We start from the raw sequence: 20593 nt of genomic DNA on the forward strand, positions 1-20593 counted from the left end.
AGTGTTTTTTATAAAACACAGATTGGCTGCTGACATGCAGCTGAGCTTTATGAAACTCATTTTATTGAATTTAATTTAATTTTGGAAATTGAAAATTCCAAATTGTTGGTGTTTTAAAAGCTGATTTTAAGTTTCAATTCCTAAAATATGACTTAAGCAGACATTAATCCAATATGACTTCAGTTTACAATTTAGGTTTGGTGAAACCTTGGAACCCATCGGCTATTGGTCAGACGATGATAAGGGGCTTTGTTTTTGCTACTCATGTTTACAGTCCGATTACCAACTTGGGTTGGAGTTGATAGAGCTCGTTTACGACCAGATGGTTTCACAAGTAGCCAGTTTACAAGCTTAATTTAAGCTAATAGAAAGCTAACTCGTCGTCAGACAATAGCCAATGGGTTCTGAGATTGCATTTCGGACACATTTTGCCTCTTTCGCTCTCCACATGGAATGTTCAACTGCATTTAACGAAAGCCTGCTCAAACATGATTGGTCAATACTATTTGGACTATAAATGGGGACGAGAACATGTATGATGCCAAAATCTTGTTCAGTTGTTTGGTGACTCAAAATAACAGTATGTGTATATATAGAAGTACATTTGGTATGCAAGTCTTCATGAAGATTTCTTTATGTTGACAGATTTCACCCTGCCGTCCCTACTGGAGGTATTCCTTAGCCGGGAGGTGAAGGCGGCCACTCTCAGAGCAGGACAGAAGGCTGCGACAGATGAACAGAACCCTGGAAAGAGGTCCCGTGTTGGCAGTGGCACCTGGAAGTCACGGAGGTCACGCAGGACAGCGCAGAGATACTCTCTAAAGGATGCTCGGAAGTCCCAGGTTTCTACCTCAGATTCGGAAGCCAACCCTGAAGACAAAGCTGTCCCAGGCCCCGGTGGTGCAAGGAGCCGAAGGTCACATGGCTCCACCATCCGGGTAAGCTGTCAGCATCATCATCATCGTTCAGAGGCCTCACTGTTCACATCCACCGCTACCACCCCCACAGAAACCATGAGTACACTATATCCGAGCCCCCGAGCCCCAGGGTCCCAGATGGTGGACACTGAAACCCTGACAGACCCAGCTGCAATATCAATTTTCAACCGCATGGAGAACTCGCCCTTTGATCTCTGCCATGTGTTACTTTCCCTGCTGGAGAAGGTTTGTAAGTTTGACATGAGCATCAACCATAACCCTGGCCTTGCAGTTAGCGTCGTACCTACTCTCACTGAGATCCTGACTGAGTTTGGAGATTGCTGTGGTCCAGGAGGAGGGGGTGGAGGTGGAACGGGGGCAGAGGAGCTAGCTGGAGGCTGGACGGAAGAGCCCATCGCACTGGTCCAGAGGATGCTTCTACGCACCATCCTGCACCTGATGTCAGTGGATGTGAGTCAGAGTGAAACCCTCCCAGATAGCCTCAGACGCAGCCTGACAGACCTGCTCAGAGCCACCCTCAAAATCCGGAGCTGTTTGGACAGACAGAATGACCCTTTTGCTCCTCGGCCTAAGAAGACCCTGCAGGAGGTCCAGGACGACTTTTCGTTCTCCCGCTATCGCCACAGGGCACTACTGCTGCCAGAGCTTCTGGAGGGAGTACTACAAGTGCTTCTGGGTTGCCTGCAGGCTTCCACACCCAACCCCTTTTTCTTCAGCCAGGCGCTGGAGCTCATCCATGAGTTTGTCCAGCACCGTGGTCTGGAGCTGTTCGAGGCTACAGTGCTGCGGCTGGAAGGACTTGGCAGGGCCAGGGATTCTGAGGTGGGAGGTGAGGTTTCAGAGAGGCTACGAGGTCTCATTGCAGGAGTCTTCAAGATCATCAGTGCTGTCAAGAAGGCAAAGTCAGAGCAGCTGCATCAGTCTGTGTGCGCCAGACGCCGCCACCGTCGCTGTGAATATTCCCACTTCCTGCATCACCACAGAGACCTGTCAGGTTTGCCCGTCTCTGCTTTCAAGCAGGCTGCTAGACGCAACCCCTTTGAAGAAGACGGAGAAGGCAAGGAAGGGATGGATGGTGATGCGGTGCGTTACCCCGAGCGCTGCTGCTGCCTGGCTGCCTGTGCTCACCAATGTCTGAGGCTCTTGCAGCGACTGTCTCCCAGTGGGCCAGCTGTGTTGCAGGTACTAGCTGGGGTGCAGGCTGTTGGAATCTGCTGTTGTATGGACCCCTGCTCAGTTGTAGGACCCCTGCTGCATGCCTTTCAAGCTCCAGGTCTGCGTAGTTACCAGTCTCATATTCTCAGTGTCCTGGGCCGACTGATCCTAGACCAGCTTGGTGGTGGACAACCTTCAGAGAAAGCCAAGCTGGCCTCCTGTAACATCTGCACGCTAGACAGCAGCCAGCTGCCAGGCCTGGAGGAGACACTGCAGCACGGGGAACCTTCGGCCGTTTCTACCAGTCTGTGCTACCGCTCCCAGGGGATTCTGCCAAGTGGAGGTGGGGCAGAGGACATGCTGTGGAAGTGGGATGCTCTGGAGGCCTATCAAGAGCTTGTGTTTGGTGAGGACTGGCAGTTGAGCCAGCAGATAGCTGGCCATGTGTGCCACCTGACCCTGCGGGGCAATGCCATAGTGCAGTGGCAGCTCTACACGCACATCTTCAACCCTGTGCTGCAGAGAGGGGTCGAGCTGGCCCACCACGCCCAGCAGCTGGGGGTCTCCACGGTCTGTACTCAGGTTTGCAGCTATCACATGCAGTGCCTTCCTGTGGAGGTACTACTCATCTACCTGCAAACGTTACCCGCCCTTCTTAAATCAAGGTGAGCCTATTTTTCTTGAGTCTTACTTGTCCTTGGCATTCTGTCTTTCTTTAATGGTTGTTTTATTCCGTATCTCTGAGTTTTCCCTGCAGTATAAGACCGCATTTCAGGGTTCTGCCAATTTATTTTTTTATTTTTTTACAATTGTTAGGTAGAAGAATGTGTAGCTGCAAGCTGTTCTTGGGTTTAATAAATGTGCAGAAGCATTAATGATATGTGTTTAGACTAATCTGCATTACATTAAAGTGAAGCAGGAGGTTGTTTTGAAAAATGTTTTGGCAAATGTCTCACTCAAGAAATGGATTCCACTCCTTTTATACTACCACACAAAGCAAATATAATTAGCCAGCTCAAAGTAGACACCTAATCCCCTTGGGCATTGTTTGACATTAGATCTGTCTCTCCAGGTCATTGCTATTTGATGCTTATCAATAATGCATTACAGCTTTGTGGACAGAGTGACATATGGAAGATAATTGACTGTTTATGTAACACTGTTTCAAGTACAGTGGTCTGGCTGAAGCAGGTGCTTTGTCCCGACACATTTTAACAAAATGCTGCCAAAATTGAATTTTGTATATTACTGTATTAATTGGTATTCAACTGATAATATCCAAACCAAAAGTCAAACTTAACTAATACAGTAATATACAACATTACATTTTGTATATTACTGTATTGATTAGGTTTTACTTTTGGTTTGGATATTTTCTGTTGAATCCTCAGTTCCCAGTTTTGAGGCAATCTAGAGAGATGCAGGTCTTGTCTGTCTGTGTGTTAACCATGGTGACCTGTCTAGGTTTAACACCAGCTCTTGCCCAATGCATGCTGGGATAGGTTGAATCCCCATCTAAACAGGATCAGTGTGTATAGAAAGTGGATGGATGAATGCTTTGAGGCAGTCTGTCAGCGAGGGGTGGATAGGTTTCCATATTAAAATTCAGTATGTTGTTCGGCTCTCTGCAGGTTTGACTGACATTCAAAGTCTCTACAGCTGTTATTTTTGTCATCTGAGCCTTTTCAAAAGACACTTTAGAGATTATTTTAGGTCCTGATGCTTATGTAAAAGGCAGTGTTTTATAATATAAAACAGTATCGGCTGATACATTGAAACAATATAGCCACATAATCAACTTACTGTTAAGAGTGTAATGTCTCTTTTTTTCTCTTTGTTGTTTGAAACTGCTTTAAGATTTTCACTTTCTGCAGCTTTTAATTGTCCGCTGTACTGTGTGTTTAACACATTTAGAGTTTGTGTTTGTTTTATCACAATTGTATAAAAATAATTCAGTATGTCCTGGAACATTGGCAATCAAATTGCAATATTTGCTGTACAGCAGCATTAAGAAAATGATGACTTGTTTGATGAACCTCTGCTTCTGTACAGGTTGAAACCACTCATCCATGCATATACAGTATATGGTTAATCTCACTAGGTTAGAGTATACGGCTCCATCTGCTGGGCCAATTATATATTTTTTATAAGTTTTCCACCTCAGGCTTCTCTAACTGTTTGATAGAAATATCTCCAAATGACATATTCAGCATAATCAAGGTGCTTTTTAGCCAAATTATCTCTGGGCTCATTTAGTATACCTCGTATGCATTATCCTGGCCATATTCACATTCTCCAAAGTGGTCTGGAGGAAGGACTTATTGCCATATTGTTGATCAAATTATTGTCAGCGAGGACAAGGACAGGAGTTAATGAGGTAAATATTACCCGCAGTGTTTTCAAACATTTACACAAACGTGTGTTTTTGCCTTCTGAGGGTGCCAGGCTCAGACAATGAGTATTAAATTGTTAAGGGTTTGGTAGTCTCTCTTACTTCAGTAGTGTAGTGAATGATAATATGATAATGGCATTTTTATGTTTGGGTGATCTTATCCTTCACCTTAATGGCTTAACTGTTGCTCCAGAAGTATAGGAGCTACAGTGCACATATAGATTTAAAAGCAACACGAAAAGTTGTTCCAAGATAACCTAAAAGATAAGTAATCTTCTCAAAGCTGTACAACCTCTGACATCTTGCCTGCCTCTTCATCATCTTGCGCCGCTCCTGTAGCTTTCTGCAGAACAGAGCACCATATTTTCCAGATAAGAGCATTAAATATTCAGGGTAATGGAAAGTCATCCTGATGGACTTGCACACCACTAATGAAAAGAGGAAATGTTCTGAGAAAAGCAGAATTAATCAACTCTACATTAATTTAGAGGAAGGCTGGAGAAAAGTGCTTGAATTGGAGAAAATAAATCAGCAAGTTTATTATTTATAAAATGTACCCATTTCATGCACTGAGCTCAAAGCTTCAAGTGAACATCTGTGTCAGTGCTTAACATATCGGGTAAACAATCCCATGCTGAGATGTGAGGTGTTTTTAATTCCAGTCTGTGTATAATGTCAGCACATCTCTTGAGTGTTGTTTTCTCTCACCAAATGTAGATTTAACCTTCACTTAGAGGTGACACATTATTCTTTTACGGTAATTTACCCTGGTGTGTGTGTGTGTGTGTGTGTGTGTGTGTGTGTGTGTGTGTGTGTGTGTGTGTGTGTGTGCGCGCATTTAAAAGGGTAAAATGTCCGTTTTGCTTTGCTAACTAAACATAATTCACATTCAGATAACGTTGACACAATGTGATGGAAATGTGTCTTTGTGGTTCAGTAAAATAAACACACAACATAAAAACCCACATTAGATAAAACGGAAAATGTTGTATAGAAAATTGTGTCCTTCACAGTTAATTTATCATGTTAATAGAAGTCGACTAATATATTTAAAGGAGTTGTTGTGCCCTGGGGGAAATTATATCTGCAGTCCAATGGGAGGAAATTAAATCAGTGAAGTTAGGAGTGTGACGGGTCCTGTGTGGTGCCAGTGGCTTTGCCTCAGATTGACTAGTTGCAGAGTTTGTTAGATTAGGCTGAGTGCTAAGTGCTGAGCTATATTCTTCCTGGGGGTCATTTACAAGTCAAAGAATGTCATAATGTATTACTGTTAAAAATGTATTATCAGTCTGATTGCCCATATTTATTGTGTGTGTGTGTATAATGTGTTTGTCAATGTTCTGTTTTATTTAGCGTAGTTTCTAATATTTTCTGTTACAGGGTGATCAGAGACCTTTTCCTCAGTTGTAACGGGTTAAATCAGGTGACAGAGCTCGTCCACCTCGACCAGACGCGCTCTTTGGCCTTGAAGGTGTTTGAGACTCTGATAATAGGCGTTGGACACCAGCAGGCTGACGGGGTGCTTCAGGAGCTGGAGAGTGCCGATGCTGAAGAAAGGGAGGCCGTCTTGGGCCTGGCTGAGGAGCTGGGGTCCCGAGGGGCTGGAGAGGGCCCGCAGAGCCTTAGCAAGTTCTACGAAGGCCTAAAGGAGGCATATCCCCGGCATAAGAGCCGCAGTGGGCAGGGACGTGGACCGGGGGGCAGCCGAGCAGAGACCCACCTCCACGTTATCAACCTCTTCTTATGCGTGGCCTTCCTCTGTGTCAGCAAAGAGGCCGATTCTGACCGGGACTCAGCCAACGACTCCGAGGACACTTCAGGTTATGACAGCACAGCCAGTGAACCTCTTGGCGGGCGACTGCCTTACCTGTCCCCAGATAGCGTGGCTCTGCCCTCCAAAGAGCAGGTGCGATGCGCTGCAGATGTTTGGTCAGTGTGTCGGTGGATCTACTTGGCCAGCCCCTTGTTTCAGAGGCAGTTCTTCAGGCTAGGAGGACTGGATGTCTGCTTGCGCCTCATGGCCATGGTTATTCAGAAACTTTCCTGTAAGACCAAGGAGGGGAAAGCAAAGAAGAAGAGGGATGGTAAGGGCAAAGCCAGCCCTGAGTCCACAGCAACATTACTCGGACCAGAGGAGACCACTCATGATCCAGCCGACGCCCTCTGCACTGCTCCAGCTGAGGGAAAGACCAAAGATCCAGCAAAGAAGCTGGAGGAAGAATGGCAACTACAAAGCATTCGTCTCCTTGAGGCCTTGCTGGCTATTTGTCTGCACAGCGCTAACTCGGCCCTTCAGAGGATAGAGCCGGAGCTTTCTCATCAGGTATGTAGTGTAATATCCTACTGTTGTGCTAATCCCTCACCACATCAACCACAAAACACTTCACAACTGTAATCTCTGTCGTCTGTAGCTCCAGTCAGTGGAAGAGACGCTGTTTGAGGTGAGAGACCAGCTGTCTCGCTCAGGGGTGGTGAACTCCGACCTTGCTGTTCCTCTGTTTGACTCTCTCCTGAGAGTAGCCCTGGCAGAGGTGTCATCCTGTCCTGACCCCCCTGAGGAGAAGCCAGACAGGGTGAGTCCTGCCTTGGGAGAAACTGTGAGTGAAGTTACTGCATTTAATTTGTTTATATTCTCAAGTATTCTTTTGAGTTACTCGTGTATAAAGAGGAAGTTCAGGTTATAACCAGTCAGACACTTGATTCTTCTGCAGCCACAGTAGGTGCTAAACATGTTCATCCTATACAGCTCTTGGCAAAATGTTACTCTACTAATTATTTGTTCTGCTGGATAGTCAATAAAATTAAGCTTTAAAATTTTTTTTAGAATTAAAACTATTAATGCTTTTTGTTTGCACCTGCAAAAATCCTCTTCTTATGCTAACTCCAGTGCCAATGTACACTATAGTTTTCCAGTTAGTGAATGTCGCTACAGTTATATTTGTTACTATTTTAAAATAAATAATAAATAAAGTTAATTCAAATGAAAAATGAATTAGCAGATTGTGTTCAGTCCCCGCTTACTGCTTCTTTGGCTGGACGTCACAGCAAAATATAAAGAGCAGTGTTGTTTATTTAGGAACGCAGCGTACAATGAAAGGAAAACCATTTTCCAGCCGAGCGTCGCCATGCATCAGGGCGGCTGTGTATTCACACTATGTTGCTAAGCAGCCGTTATCTGCCTGATGTGCAACAAAACAAGCAGACGTACATAATGACGGCCCTTGTTTAGACCAAACAGTGGACGCAAACATGAGCAAGCGTGGTCTCCTTTTGAAAAGGGTCACTGATGGTACTTGTTTCTAAGGTTTTTACATGGTTTTTTTTGTCGTTGGTCTTTTAAATACAGGCAAAATATTTGATGATGGGACAATACAACTTCACAAAAAGAAAAAAATCAAAATAAAATTTTTTTCACTGTTAAGTAAGTTCTTCCGATATAGTCTTCATAAGCGTACAAAGAATAAATTAGTTTAAATATTCACACTTTATTCACAACAACTCCCGCCTTCTCAATAACGTCACTATTGCTGTATGCTATATTAACGATCCTCAAGACCATATATGGTTAGGACCAACTGCTTTCATTTGTTTCAGGAAGTGAGACTAATACTCAGAATCACAATGTAATAAGATAATTGTCCTTCTGGCTGTTCAGTAAAATGACTGCCCGGCTGGTAGTGGGTGCCTTCTCTCTCACGGCCTTGGATGTGTTTTTCACAAGTCTTAAAATGCCTGTCTGACTAAGCCTGTTCCAGCACAGAGGGATTTAGCCTTTTATATAATAGATTTACCTATTTCCTAAGAGCTGCATTCTTTCTCAGTGAGCCCAGCAGAGTATGATGTTCACTTAACCGTTACAAGTATGTGCTATGAAGCTCCAAGATTAGTCTACCACAAAGTTTCTGATCTGCAGGACTATTCTTTGAAATGTTCACTTCACCCACAATTGAATATCAAAGCTGCCTCGTATAATGCTGAAAGGAATAGAGGTGTGTATTACGTTAAGCCTCTTCTTTGAACTAGAAAACGGTTTATAGCGTGACTGTTTACTTGAGTGTGTATTTGTGCGTTTGCCTACGTGCACATATGATGACTGACTGTTCACGTTGAGGAACTGGGCTGTGTGAGTGCCCTGCAAGTCAGCTGATATCTGTCTTATGACCAAAATCGTGTACTTTTTTCTTTTTTTCTTTTTCCCTCAACACTTGTACAAACATTTTGTTGACAATTTATTTTGCTGTATTAGTGGTAGGACTGCTGCTCGTCATGCTTGATATATATTAGCATAACATTCTCAGACCAGGACTTGTTCTTGTTTTTTTTAAATCGCATTGGGTAAGCTCTTGCAAAATAAATATTATCTTTACTAACAGCTTGACAGTTGACCGGACGATGATCTTGTTGTATTTGGACTGTAAGGGATTAAAATTCATTTATTTTCCTTCTTACTCTCCTCTCGGTCTCGCTCTCTGTCTCGCTTTTCCTCGCTCACTCTCTTTCTGCCAGAAGCTCCAGGTGTTGACGGAGGGGGTGGCCCCAGCAGGCGATCTCTCTGAAGAAGTGGACGAGGTGCAGAGCTGTGGCGTCAAGCCCCCGGGGGAGGAGGAGGGCTACGACGCTGACAGCGAAAGCAACCCTGAAGACATGGCCAAGCAGGAGGAGGGTAGGCACACGCACACACAAGTTTTTATTCCTTTGATTCTCACACACACACACACACACACACACACACACACACACACACACACACACACACACACACACACACACACACACTCCCCCATTTACTCCTCCTCAAGAATCCACAGTTATTGGACTCACCTGACTGCTCCTAACAATGACAGCTTAGACTAATTTAACGCTCACTTGTACCGCTTGCTTTACTTTTAAGCCTTCCACAGCAGACTTTTTACTTTCTCTGGGTTATTTTAAGAACGCTGTAAATGATTTTTACTGCAAGTATTCTGTCTTATGTAACATTTGTTTTTGTTTGGTGATAAATGTCAACAGACTAATCTTGATGGATTGAGAGGTCATGTATTGGTCTCAACCTCTAAAACTGCAGATTGTTTTTTTTAAGGCTTATGAAATCTTGCTTCTCCCACTGTTGAATTTATCGCTTAAAGCATATTATGCATTATTGCATGTCTTTGCATCCACTGGAGGATTTTATGTTGAGCAGCATCATTGTTTTTAAGCAATTTGCAGTGTGAAAAAAAATCCACATCCTCTTTTGGTTTGCTGTGGAGGATATTTGGCAATAACTAGTGTCTAGTTTTACTTGCGTACATATGACTTGGCAAAAACCGGCCTGAGAGCCTTTTCTCCCCTCACAACAGCCTCTTGTTAGCTCTGCCTCGCCACTCTGGTCTCACCGGTTAAGAACGTGGCCTGATTACAACCTTTTTACTTTTTTTCATCCCCCTCAGAATACAATCATTGTTTTACGTTTTAAACTGCAGGCAACTTCACTCTGCGGCCACATGAGCTGGATCTTGTGACTTAAAGCCCTCATCAAATGGAGACTTTACTTCTTCCTGGAAAAACCTTTTTTTCCCTGGAAAACTGAATCTTAAACGCTGACCTCATGCAAGACGTATACATTAACCCCAACCCAGGCTGAAATGCTTTGTCCTTCCTCTCATATCAAGCCGCCCATCTCTCCTTAACATTGAACATGGTTCAATTGGAAATGCATCATGTTAAGTAAGTTAGCACTACCAGCTAGGTGCTTTGGTCGTAAACTAAATTAAGTTAAATTATCTTTTCAAAATGTTTCTATTTTTCAAAAACATATAATTTCAGTAGCTGAATTAAAGGTTGCCTGTGTGTGGTTCAGTAGTAGTGCTTTAAATAAAAATAAAAATCGAGTATGAAGTATGTCAGATGAGTGTTGCTTGATTGACAGATGTCTTAACTTATCACAGTCAACTGTGCCACTGCCACTATCTCATTTTACATCCTGAATCCCTAAGCTTTTTTCATTATGCCCAAATTAGGATTTTCTAACATCACAATCCAAACATCAGACGCACAAACACGCACTACAAGTGTAGTTCCTAGTCTTAACTGTATTTACACTAGGGCTGAAACAAAATGTCAGAAAATAGTGAAAAATGTCCATCCTAGTTCCTCAAAGTCCAAGGTGATATCTTTATATGTCTTGTTTTGTCAGTTCAAAACCCAAAGATGTTCAGTTTAATATATTAAAGAGAGAAAAGCATGAAATCTCAGTATTTGAGAGGCAGAAAACAGCATTTTCTGCCAATATTTGCCTGAAAAATTAATCGATTTGTTGTTTTTATGTACATTGAATATTCAATTAGTCGACTAATTGTTACAGCTCTAAATTACACTTTACCAACTTATTGTATCCAGTTATAGAACTTATGGGAAGAGGTTCATTGAAATGATTTCCCAAAACACAGCAAGAAATTACATGGAATCCAAAACTGGTGGTTTACTGCAATTAATACAACTACTTCAACTAAACAATGATATGAAGGGATACCGGGATGGCAGTCAGTTAACGTCTTTTAGTTTATATTCACTGACGGCAGTATATATCTGGATATGTGCGAGTGTAGATGGAGGCAAACTGTAGCTGTGTACAGGGACAGAGTGCAATAGGAGGTCCTAGAAGCTGCGCAAGAGCCTGCTGGGCTGCTCTCCTGTAAATCATGAGGGGACTCCCATGATGCTCTGAGGCTGAGCACAGCACTGAGGATAATTCATTTTTATGAGCTGCCTCCAAGATGGGAGGGTGTAATGGAAGCCTGTGGATTGTGAAGATGTTTAAGCAACACGGCCAGCCATCGTGCGTTTCAGTGTTGGCACGTGTGGCATGCCAGGCAGCGTTGATCATCTCTCCATGTCTGTGTGAGAGTCTGTAGTACTGTCTCTGATCCTGCCCTGGTGTGTGTGTGTGTGTGTGTGTGTGTGTGTGTGTGTGGTTGTGGTTGTGGTTTTTTTTAGGATTGAAGGTGGAGGCTGCTGTGCTGCGTGAGTTTGTGGCGGTGGCGGACGGTCCCCAGCGTGGCGTGCTGCTGTTCCCCGAGATCTGCACGATGGAGCTGAAGCTACTCGCCACCGGCTCCCCAGACCTGGAGGTTCTGAGTCACGTGTTTCACAGCCTGCTGGGAGCGGTACACGCTAACCACCGCAATGCTGCCCTGCTCTATGACCAGGTCTGACTGACCTCCTCTTTTTCTTTGTACTATTCTTAACCGCCTGAGCAGTCTGTGTTCGTCTTTCCTAAAGTGTGTTGTGAGGAATATGACTGACTCCTTGTTCTGCTCCTCACAGGGAGGAGTCAAAACCATCCTGTCTGGCTTTCACAACATCCTCAGTCAAACAGACCCCTCCTTTACAGGTTTGTCATTTCTTCTGGCTTACTTTTGTCTTATCAGACATTAGGGCGGCTACTAGCAATTATTTTCATTATCAATTAATCTGCCGACTTTATTTTTATTAATTTATTTTCTGAATTTAATAGTTTGGTCTATAAAATGTAAAAACGTGACTGTTGAAAAGGTGACGTCTAAATGTCTTGTTGTGTCCGTCCAAAACTCAAAGATATTCAGCTTTAATATAAAAAAAAACTAAAACAGGAAATCAACTTATTTGTGAGGCGGAAAACAGCAATTTCTTCATTTTGCAAGGAAACTTATTTAACGATTAACAGATTATTAAAACGAGTGGTGATTACTTTTCTGTCAATTGACTTCCCATTAGATCAACTAACCGTTGCAGCTCCATCTGACACTGTCGGATATTATTCATGTGTCACATCTAAGGAAGAAAATTGAGTACAATCAGTTTGCCGCTGACATTTGATTGGGTCCGTCATACTCGGTCTGAATTATGTTAATAATTCTTGTGAAGATCTGACCCAATGGATTGATTTTATATCTAGACTTTATGTTTATCTTATTACGCGTTGTAACATATTGTCATGTGTGTTGTTCTTTACCGTTTTTGCTTCGAGCAAAGCAGGCAGTGATGTGTTTTGTGTTTTTGCCTGTGGTGTTCTGGTGCCCAAGTGAATGAAAACTGTTCACGTAATCTGCTCTTCATTGGTCTACGTTCAGATTGCCAGACGGTGCTAGTGGAGCTGCTGGTTGCCATGGTGAGCCAGCAAATCACGGCGGAGGAACTGGCTCTGTTGATTCGCCTCTTCCTGGAGAAGACCCCACCTACTGTAAATAGCAAACTCTATCAGTCACTCAACAATGCACTGTTGGCTAACGTTCAGGGTGTTGACCCTGATAGCTTATGCTCACAATGTCTGCACGTTCAGTTTTCAGCAGGAACATAAATGTACTTTTGAGACCTTTCCTCACACGCTCTTCTCACTTCTTGGTTATTTAAAACTCATCAACACATAATGCTCCCTTGGGCCGGCTTCATTCTTTATTCAATTAACACCATTGTGTGCGGAGCAGATGTGATGCTACAACTTATTAACCACAGGTCTGTGTTTAATTGGAATACGGCGGCAGACATTATTAAGACCTGAAATAGGTTCACAAAGGGGAAGAGAGGCGTTTATTTTTAGCCACGTGAACGTAATGACATGTGACCTGTGTTTTCTGTCTGGCAAGTGTTTGTGTGTTTTTCTATATTATATCAAGACTCTCAGGGTTGTGTGTGTGTGTGTGTGTGTGTGTGTGTGTGTGTGATATAGACTGTCCTTCTCACTCCATATTTTCTTTGTTACCTGCAGGAGATTTTACTGAAAGGCATCCTACAAATCGTTGAAGCCAACGTGAATATAGAACCACTTCACTTCCTCACTTTTCCAATAGTCCTTGGTGCTTCGACCCCAGGAGGGCTGTCCGCTGTCTCCAGACAGAACGGTGCTGCCGGAGGAAAAAGTGTTGGTTTGCTCTGGAAGGGCAAACTGTCTCCTGGCCGCAGGGAGGGGGATACAGAGTACGGACCGAGCCACCTCCATTCCTCTCCTTGGTACATTGCTCCTCTCCACTTGCCCCTGGTGGGGCAGAACTGCTGGCCGCACATGGCTAGCGGCTTCAGTGCCTCTATGTGGCTGAGAGTGGCAGAGCAGGAGGAGAAGGATGGCGACAAAGACAAGGGTGAGACACGGCTCTTTTATTATCTTTTCAGTATGTGTGACTCAACATTTAAAGAGTGGCTGGAAAAAAAAAAAAGGACTGCATTTTGTACTGTTTTTGAAAAGTGAGACCTAAGAAGTTCATCAGTATTGAATGCGATATATTAGGATATATAATCTACAGTGGTGCTGAAGAAGATAATTTCTATTCCAAATCTTACTCACTATTAGCAGGAAGTTTGTAGCAGATAAAGTGATAAATATATACAGTATATATTTTTTATTTTGAGATTCTCTCATTGTTTTCCAGAAGAGAGTAACCCCCCCGCAGCTGATTCCCACCTTGGCTCCTCTCAGGCTGGAACAAGATTAGTAGAGGAAGGTCTCATTCATATTCTGTCCATGGGCTCCAAGGCACTGATGCTTCAAGTGTGGGCAGACTTCTCTACAGGCTCCCTCACATTCAGGTGAGCTCCAGCATAGACTACAGTGTCTAAGATGTGTGTGCAGAATGTGATACTGTTAAGTACTCGTAGTTTATGGACATTGAAGTATTGTAATGTGTTCACCCACAGGATTTGTATAGACCCAAATGATGAGATAAAAGCAGGGCTGCTGGCGCAGGCAGACTCTGGTGGGGAACTGTTCAGAGCGGGCCAGTGGCAGCACCTCGGCCTCACTTACACCCAGCAGCCAGAGGGCAAGAAGAACATCCACGGCCGCATGGTGGTCTGGGTGTGTGGCATCAGGTGAGGAAAGTGCTAACCGCAAGAGTTTTAAATCTGCTAAATGAGTGAACAGTAACTTAACGAGCTCTCTGTTTCAGGAAATGTGAGGTTTCTTTGGACTACACAATACCAAGAAAGTCGAGTTTATCATCTGACAGCAACAAAACCTTCTGCATGTTGGGCCACTGCACGGCGTCCTCTGAGGATCTGTTGAAGCAGGGTGGACGCTGGAGCATGGGCACTGTGCTTCTCTTCAATGGTAGGACCTCCTGTCTTCTTTATCTAACTGGAATCATGCATCTATAAACTCTTAGATGCTTAATCCCATTAATCAATTATCATTTTTCTACGTGCAATCTGCTGTAATCCTTTAGACACGTTCATCTGTTCCACCTCAGTGCTGCTCTCTGGTGGTACACTGATTATCTGTCTCATAAACAGTATGTACAGTAATGACTTGTGGTGCAGTTATATTTAAAAAGCGTAACCAGTGTAGTGGCAGCAGTGTGATGTGTTGCGTGCTGTAGATTCTCAGCATTCTCTCAGGAGGCTCACTGAATACTTCTCTTGTTGCCTCTAATTGGCTGTGAATGACTCGCCTCTAAGCGATCTCAACGATCTCAACCTGTGTGAACCCAGCTGATGTCTTAAGACGAGCTTGGCCTCCCCGCGGTTGTAGGTTGCAGTTTCTTCTTAGAAAAGGACTGCAAGTTTCATCAAAATTTCATGAAAACAAGAAATAAAACATCAAAGTCTACCATGGCTCCTCAAAGGTCACTTCATATGTTATTACCTTTATGGGTTATTGATGGAATAATATTAATCATTTACTCATGGGGATCATTTTCAATGTTTGATTTCTCACAATTCTGTTTTCCGGCTTCCAATAACAGACATTTGCAGTGTTTCTCCTCATTAGGCGAGTAATTGTAATTTTAATACTGTCTGCGTCTATATTTCAGGGTCTAGAATCGGATCTGAGGAGGCCCTCTACCTGTACACCAGCGGGCCTGACCTCACCTCCATCATGCCCTGCAAATATGGCAAGCCCAGCGGGACAATCTCCAAGTTTGTTACTCTGGAAGGCCTGAAGTGTGAGCACATACGAGAGCTTCTGATGAAGAATAAGGATGTGGACACAACAGCTTTGGTTGTAAGTATTTGTTTACAGTCAACTTATTCATTTAACATCCAAATAATGGCACAAAAACATGCACTTATAAAACACGAAATGGACAAATAAGTGTTTTATTGACACAATTTCTGCATGTTAAAATGCAGATTGACACTACTGTTGAACCCTGTACTTGTTCTTTGTGATTCGTGAGCAAATCCCTCCTATGTCTCATTTATTGTTTCATTTCATGGTGTATGAGTAAAGTGCTGTTCCAATTAGCTGTCATTAATGATACTGCACGGTAGGAAGTCATTTTTCCCCAATGGAAAAAGCTATTACAGTTAAGCTGCAGCTATTTCAGTGAGACTGAAAATAGTTTTTTTCTCCCATTAAATGCTAATTGCTTTGTTGATAATAAATCTGCTAAGACGAGAAGAACGAAAGATTTCCCCTCCACATTTTTATCATTTCAGTTCTGCTCTAACTCGAGTCTAAATTCATGCTAGAAATTGTTGCTCAACTTTAGCTGGCCTCCTCGCTTGGGACTCATTTAATTTCAACAAGATTTCCTACAGTAAAACTGTAAAAGATGTTACAGGATGAAAGTTTTGCCTGAAGATAATAATTGTGTGGATTGTGTTTCTGTATAGGAGAGCTTGGCAGTAGTGTATGCTCCCAGCAGTCCTAGAGTCTACACAATCTATGAGCCTGTAATCAGAATGAAGGGTCAGGCCAAGACGGTCGTCACCCAGCGGCCGTTCAGCTCCAAGGAGGCGCAGAGTGTTTCACTGGAGCCGAACTCTCTTAGAGCTCTGCTCCCCACCGAAACACATGGCCTGCAGAGCGTCCTGCACAAGATCGGAGGAACGGGGAATTTTGTCTTCCTCTTTGCACAGGTAGGATGGTCAGAGAAGTCAGTCGGAGTTGTTTTTCCAGCTCTTCTTCTTCTGTTGCTTTTAGCCTGGATTATGGATTACTTTATTTTATAATTTAGAAACGTATTAAATTAAGATCCGTGCACCGAGCTGTGATTGGTTAGCATACGGTTCTCTCACACAAGTTGATCTTTTATCTGGAACAAAACCTGCAGGTTAGGTATGCAGCATTAGTTACCATGGTGATCTCACCCGGTAAGAAGGGAACCACCGTGTAGGACTGTGAACCCTGAAGTTACCTAGCTAACCCCAAATCCTGCTTCGTAGTACAGGCCTCTGACCTTTACAGTTAAAGTCACCTCACAACAAAATGTGTAACATAACCTCACATACTGAATGCATTAACTTCTGCCTGTCGGCTGTTCCTATGACACAAACGAAGAAGGGGTTTAATTTTCAAGTCGTAAACACTTTGTTTGGATATTATAGAAAAGGAAGTTTCACACCAGGACTAGTTCAGTAGAACTAGATTGGTCAATCAATGGCCAACTAGTTTGATCATTTGTCGAGCAAAAATGCTAAATATTTAATCATTTCAGCTTCTCAAATCTGACCATGTGCTGCTTTTATCTTGTTTTAACATTATAGTCAATTTTGTTTTTGGAAAGACTAGACATTTGACGAGGTCACCTTGAGCTCTGGGAAATGATGGTCGGCATTATTAACTGATTATCTGATATTTTATACACCAAACCATTAATCAAGCTAATAATCTGCAGATTAATTAATTATGAAAATAATGGTTAGCCTTACAGTTTAAATGTGTTTTATTTTGAAGTCTATATGCTGCTCCATACTAATATTCATGAAGGTGCGCCACATGAAATGTATTTCTAAGCCCGAAAGATGAATAAAGGAGCTGCTGTGTTTTTTATAACTCCTGTAGATTTTAAGGCAATAAATAACCTCATGTTTGAAATCTGTTATTCGCTTGTTCACTCATCTGATTCAGACAATATGACCTAATTAATTATGTCAGTAACAGACCATCAACCTGTGCAGGGTGAGGAAAGTCATAATAATTGTGTTACTTGCCAACAGGGATTGTACTTTAATGTCCCTTTTGCACACATAGTTTGATATTAGGTTTGTGTGTGCGTTTGTGAGAACACAATAACTGTAGCAGGAACAGTGTGACATAATGTCTTAGGACTCCATCTTCAGACCTGCATTGTTCACATTCAGACATTTTCTTTTTGTTCCTATGTCCTGTCTCTGGGTCTGCGCAACCAGACGGTGGAGCTGAGTGACTGTGAGAAGACCCAGGCTCTAGCCCTGCGGGTGCTGCTGTCTTTGTCCAAGTTTAACCAACACCGCATCCATGAAATGGACTGTTACCATGGTTACTCTATGATCCACCAGGTCCTCATTAAGTCCAAATGCATCGTGGGATATCATATGCTGAAAGTGAGTCACACTTTGAACTCTTTGCTGTCTTCTGTCTCCTCAACCTCTGCTGATCTGTGCAGTGGAACACGTTCACCGGCACTTGTTTTTTACCATGAATCTGATCCGCTGCCTCTGTGAGCCGGTGTTGGTGACCCTGCTGTTACTTGACCCTCTGGTTGTGTCTGTAAACTGAGCTGTGTGATGGCTGTGTGCTGAAATGGATTCTGTGGGACTTGATGAAACGCTGAGCTCCTGCAGAGTCACACAGCACCTCTGATTGCCTTTGTCACTTTAAGCTTCCACATACTGTATTTTATAGCGCAGAGCTGCGCTGATTAGTGAAAGTAAAACACTCATAAACATTCCTATATCAAAACGAACATGCTGTGTTAGTTGTTTTTTCTTTTCTATTTATGTGTCAAAAAGACGGCCATCTTCTATCTTATGTCAGTCTACCAGAGACCTAAAGGACTGTAAGATTTATAACCTCTGCAGTGATGCTGGTCACAAATGATAGACTGATCGATACAGACAGGGCTGCTCAGGGACTAAATGGCATCGCTTTTGACGGAGTGATAAGCACTCCAAAAAATGTCATGGAGAATTTATTGGCTCTCCCGCTGTTTGGGATTCTGCACTCTTAAGGCCTGGAAGAGATAGTGATTGTCAATACGTCGAGGTGTAATCTGATGAGAGTCCAGCACTCTATTATAGAAACACTGTAGAAGCGGCTGTATTTCTGATGTGGTGGCCATATTCTGTCCCTCTAGACTTTACTGGATGGATGTTGCAGTGCGCCCATCCTCATCCTGGGGGACGACGGGCAGTTCCATTTGGACACGGAGTCGATCGCTGTGGTGCAGGATATCAGGCTCCTCTCAGACGTCCTGCTGGACTGGAAGATCTGGGCAAAGGCTGAGGTAAACGTCACAGGATCAATCCTATTTCATCAGTGACAGGAGACCTAACAATGGGCTTCATGCAGGAAGTGATATAAGAACAAAATACCAGTTACTTTTGTTTGTATCAACGATTTGTTCTTATTTTGTCACTACCCATTCATATCTCGGATTCACAGATGTTATTTTTGCTCTTCTAAGTCGTCGAGATCACTAAAGATTACTAAAAAACATTATGTTTGTAACGGTGCACAAATAGTTTGTCCAACGCAAGGAAGCAAGTTTTAAATTAGAGGAACATTAAAAAATGACATGTTTACTTTGTTTAAGTTTACTTTACAGTACTTTCATTTCACTACTGCTGAAGTTCTTCTTCTTCTTCTTCTTCTTCTTCTTCTTCTTCTTCTTCTTCTTCTTACAGCCTTTTATTGGCGGCGTGTCTTCGGCATGTGCCAGAGTATTTGCGCGTCTCTAGTTTCTCATGGTCTATTCATTTATTAACACCCATTCCTGATGAGGGGAAGAAAGCTCAAAGCATCGGCATCTCATAATGAGCTGGTAATAAATTCACCTCAGGAGGAACTCTCAGTGGTCACAATTTCACAGTTTCTACTAAATTCTGTCCAGAGAAACCCAAAAGTTTAGGGAGGAAACACTCATGGACTGCTAATCATGCTTGAAATGAAAAATAAGTCAAATAAGAGTCCTATTTGTTTTGCATTCTGCGCAGCAATGTTTAATTTGCTGAGGGGTAGTATAGTACTCTGCCCCACCAATAGATGATGAAGAACAAATTGATGTATCTGCCTTACAATGCCATTCACTGTTTGTGTTGTTTTCTGTCAGTGTGGAGTGTGGGAAACGCTGCTTGCTGCCTTAGAGATCCTCATCAGAGTGCACCACCCTCATCAGGTCTTCAACATCCGTCAGTTCCTCAAGGCTGAGATCGTGCACCGCTTCCTGCTCACCTGCCAGGTGTTACAGGTAGGTCACAGTGCTAAAGCTGCTGGAGCAATACCCTCCGTCTCTTCAGAGACTGTTTACTGACCACATTTCGTTTGTCTTAAGGAGCATCGGGACGAGCATCTCACTGCCATCCCACAGGAAGTCTGTCTGTCGTTCGTCAAAATCATCCAGGAGGTGCTCGGGTCTCCCCCCGACATGGACCTGCTGAAACTCATCTACAACTTCCTGCTGGCTGTCCACCCGCCTACCAACACCTACGTCTGCCACACTCCATCCAGCTTCTACTTCTCACTACACATAGGTGAGGAAGAAGTGCAGTTGAAAGCAGCACCTCTGTATCAAAGTGCTATTTCTTTAATGCAACGGGTTAATTTTATGTTTGTTATTTGGCAGATGGAAAGCTGTACCAGGAGAAGGTGCAGTCCATTATGTATCTGAGACACTCCAACAGTGGAGGAAAGTCTGCCAGCAGCTCTGTGGTGTCGCTCTCCCCAATAGTCTTCACTGATGCTCCCCATGAAGGTAGCGCTGTTACAACTATGTTACACTGACCTTAAAGCATCCCACACAGTGAAGATGATTAAAAACAAACCTTCAGTTTGTTGCCTGAATGGCATTATAAATATGAAGATCAGCAGTGCTTTTGTGAGTTTATCTCTGACAAGGATACTTTGTTTAACATGTCTAGATCTGCATCAGCTCTGTGTTCTCTCTGTGATTAATTACAGTCTCCAGAGTTTTATTTTAAGGACCTAATGTAAGCATCGTTACTTCTAGGAAAAGCTGATGCATTAGCATTATGTCATTATCTATTTGTGAAACTCCCTCCACACTTCCTGTGGTTTGCTTTAAAAAGATTTAACCTCATTTCTGTTCTTACATAGTCTTTCTTTGTCCTGTCGAAGTATGTCATTTTATCTGAGCGTTTATTATTCTACTCAGTTCCTCTTTCGTCATCATGAACTTTCTTTTTATTTATTTTAAAGCACTTTGTGACTTTC

At 43.1% G+C, this 20593-nt stretch overlaps 1 protein-coding gene across 8 annotated transcripts in view; it reads left to right on the plus strand.

The window, feature by feature from the left end:
- The window catches only part of lyst (lysosomal trafficking regulator), a 55848-nt gene that overhangs the window by 18306 nt on the left and 16949 nt on the right, over positions 1–20593 (plus strand). For 5 of the 8 annotated variants that reach the window (XM_029449313.1, XM_029449307.1, XM_029449312.1 and 2 more), the window contains 18 exons: positions 646–2758; positions 5866–6808; positions 6897–7082; positions 8992–9148; positions 11461–11672; positions 11791–11857; positions 12576–12685; positions 13211–13580; positions 13869–14025; positions 14134–14307; positions 14385–14545; positions 15249–15439; positions 16054–16299; positions 17572–17745; positions 18498–18647; positions 19473–19610; positions 19695–19893; positions 19986–20114. In XM_029449313.1, the coding sequence (XP_029305173.1) occupies positions 646–2758; positions 5866–6808; positions 6897–7082; positions 8992–9148; positions 11461–11672; positions 11791–11857; positions 12576–12685; positions 13211–13580; positions 13869–14025; positions 14134–14307; positions 14385–14545; positions 15249–15439; positions 16054–16299; positions 17572–17745; positions 18498–18647; positions 19473–19610; positions 19695–19893; positions 19986–20114 (5877 nt within the window). The remainder of the gene's footprint in view (positions 1–645; positions 2759–5865; positions 6809–6896; positions 7083–8991; positions 9149–11460; positions 11673–11790; positions 11858–12575; positions 12686–13210; positions 13581–13868; positions 14026–14133; positions 14308–14384; positions 14546–15248; positions 15440–16053; positions 16300–17571; positions 17746–18497; positions 18648–19472; positions 19611–19694; positions 19894–19985; positions 20115–20593) is intronic. The other 3 variants (XM_029449309.1, XM_029449308.1, XM_029449310.1) reach the window with 3 other exon arrangements.

This window comes from Cottoperca gobio, chromosome 15 (assembly GCF_900634415.1).
Source record: "Cottoperca gobio chromosome 15, fCotGob3.1, whole genome shotgun sequence".
Classification (NCBI taxonomy): domain Eukaryota; kingdom Metazoa; phylum Chordata; class Actinopteri; order Perciformes; family Bovichtidae; genus Cottoperca; species Cottoperca gobio.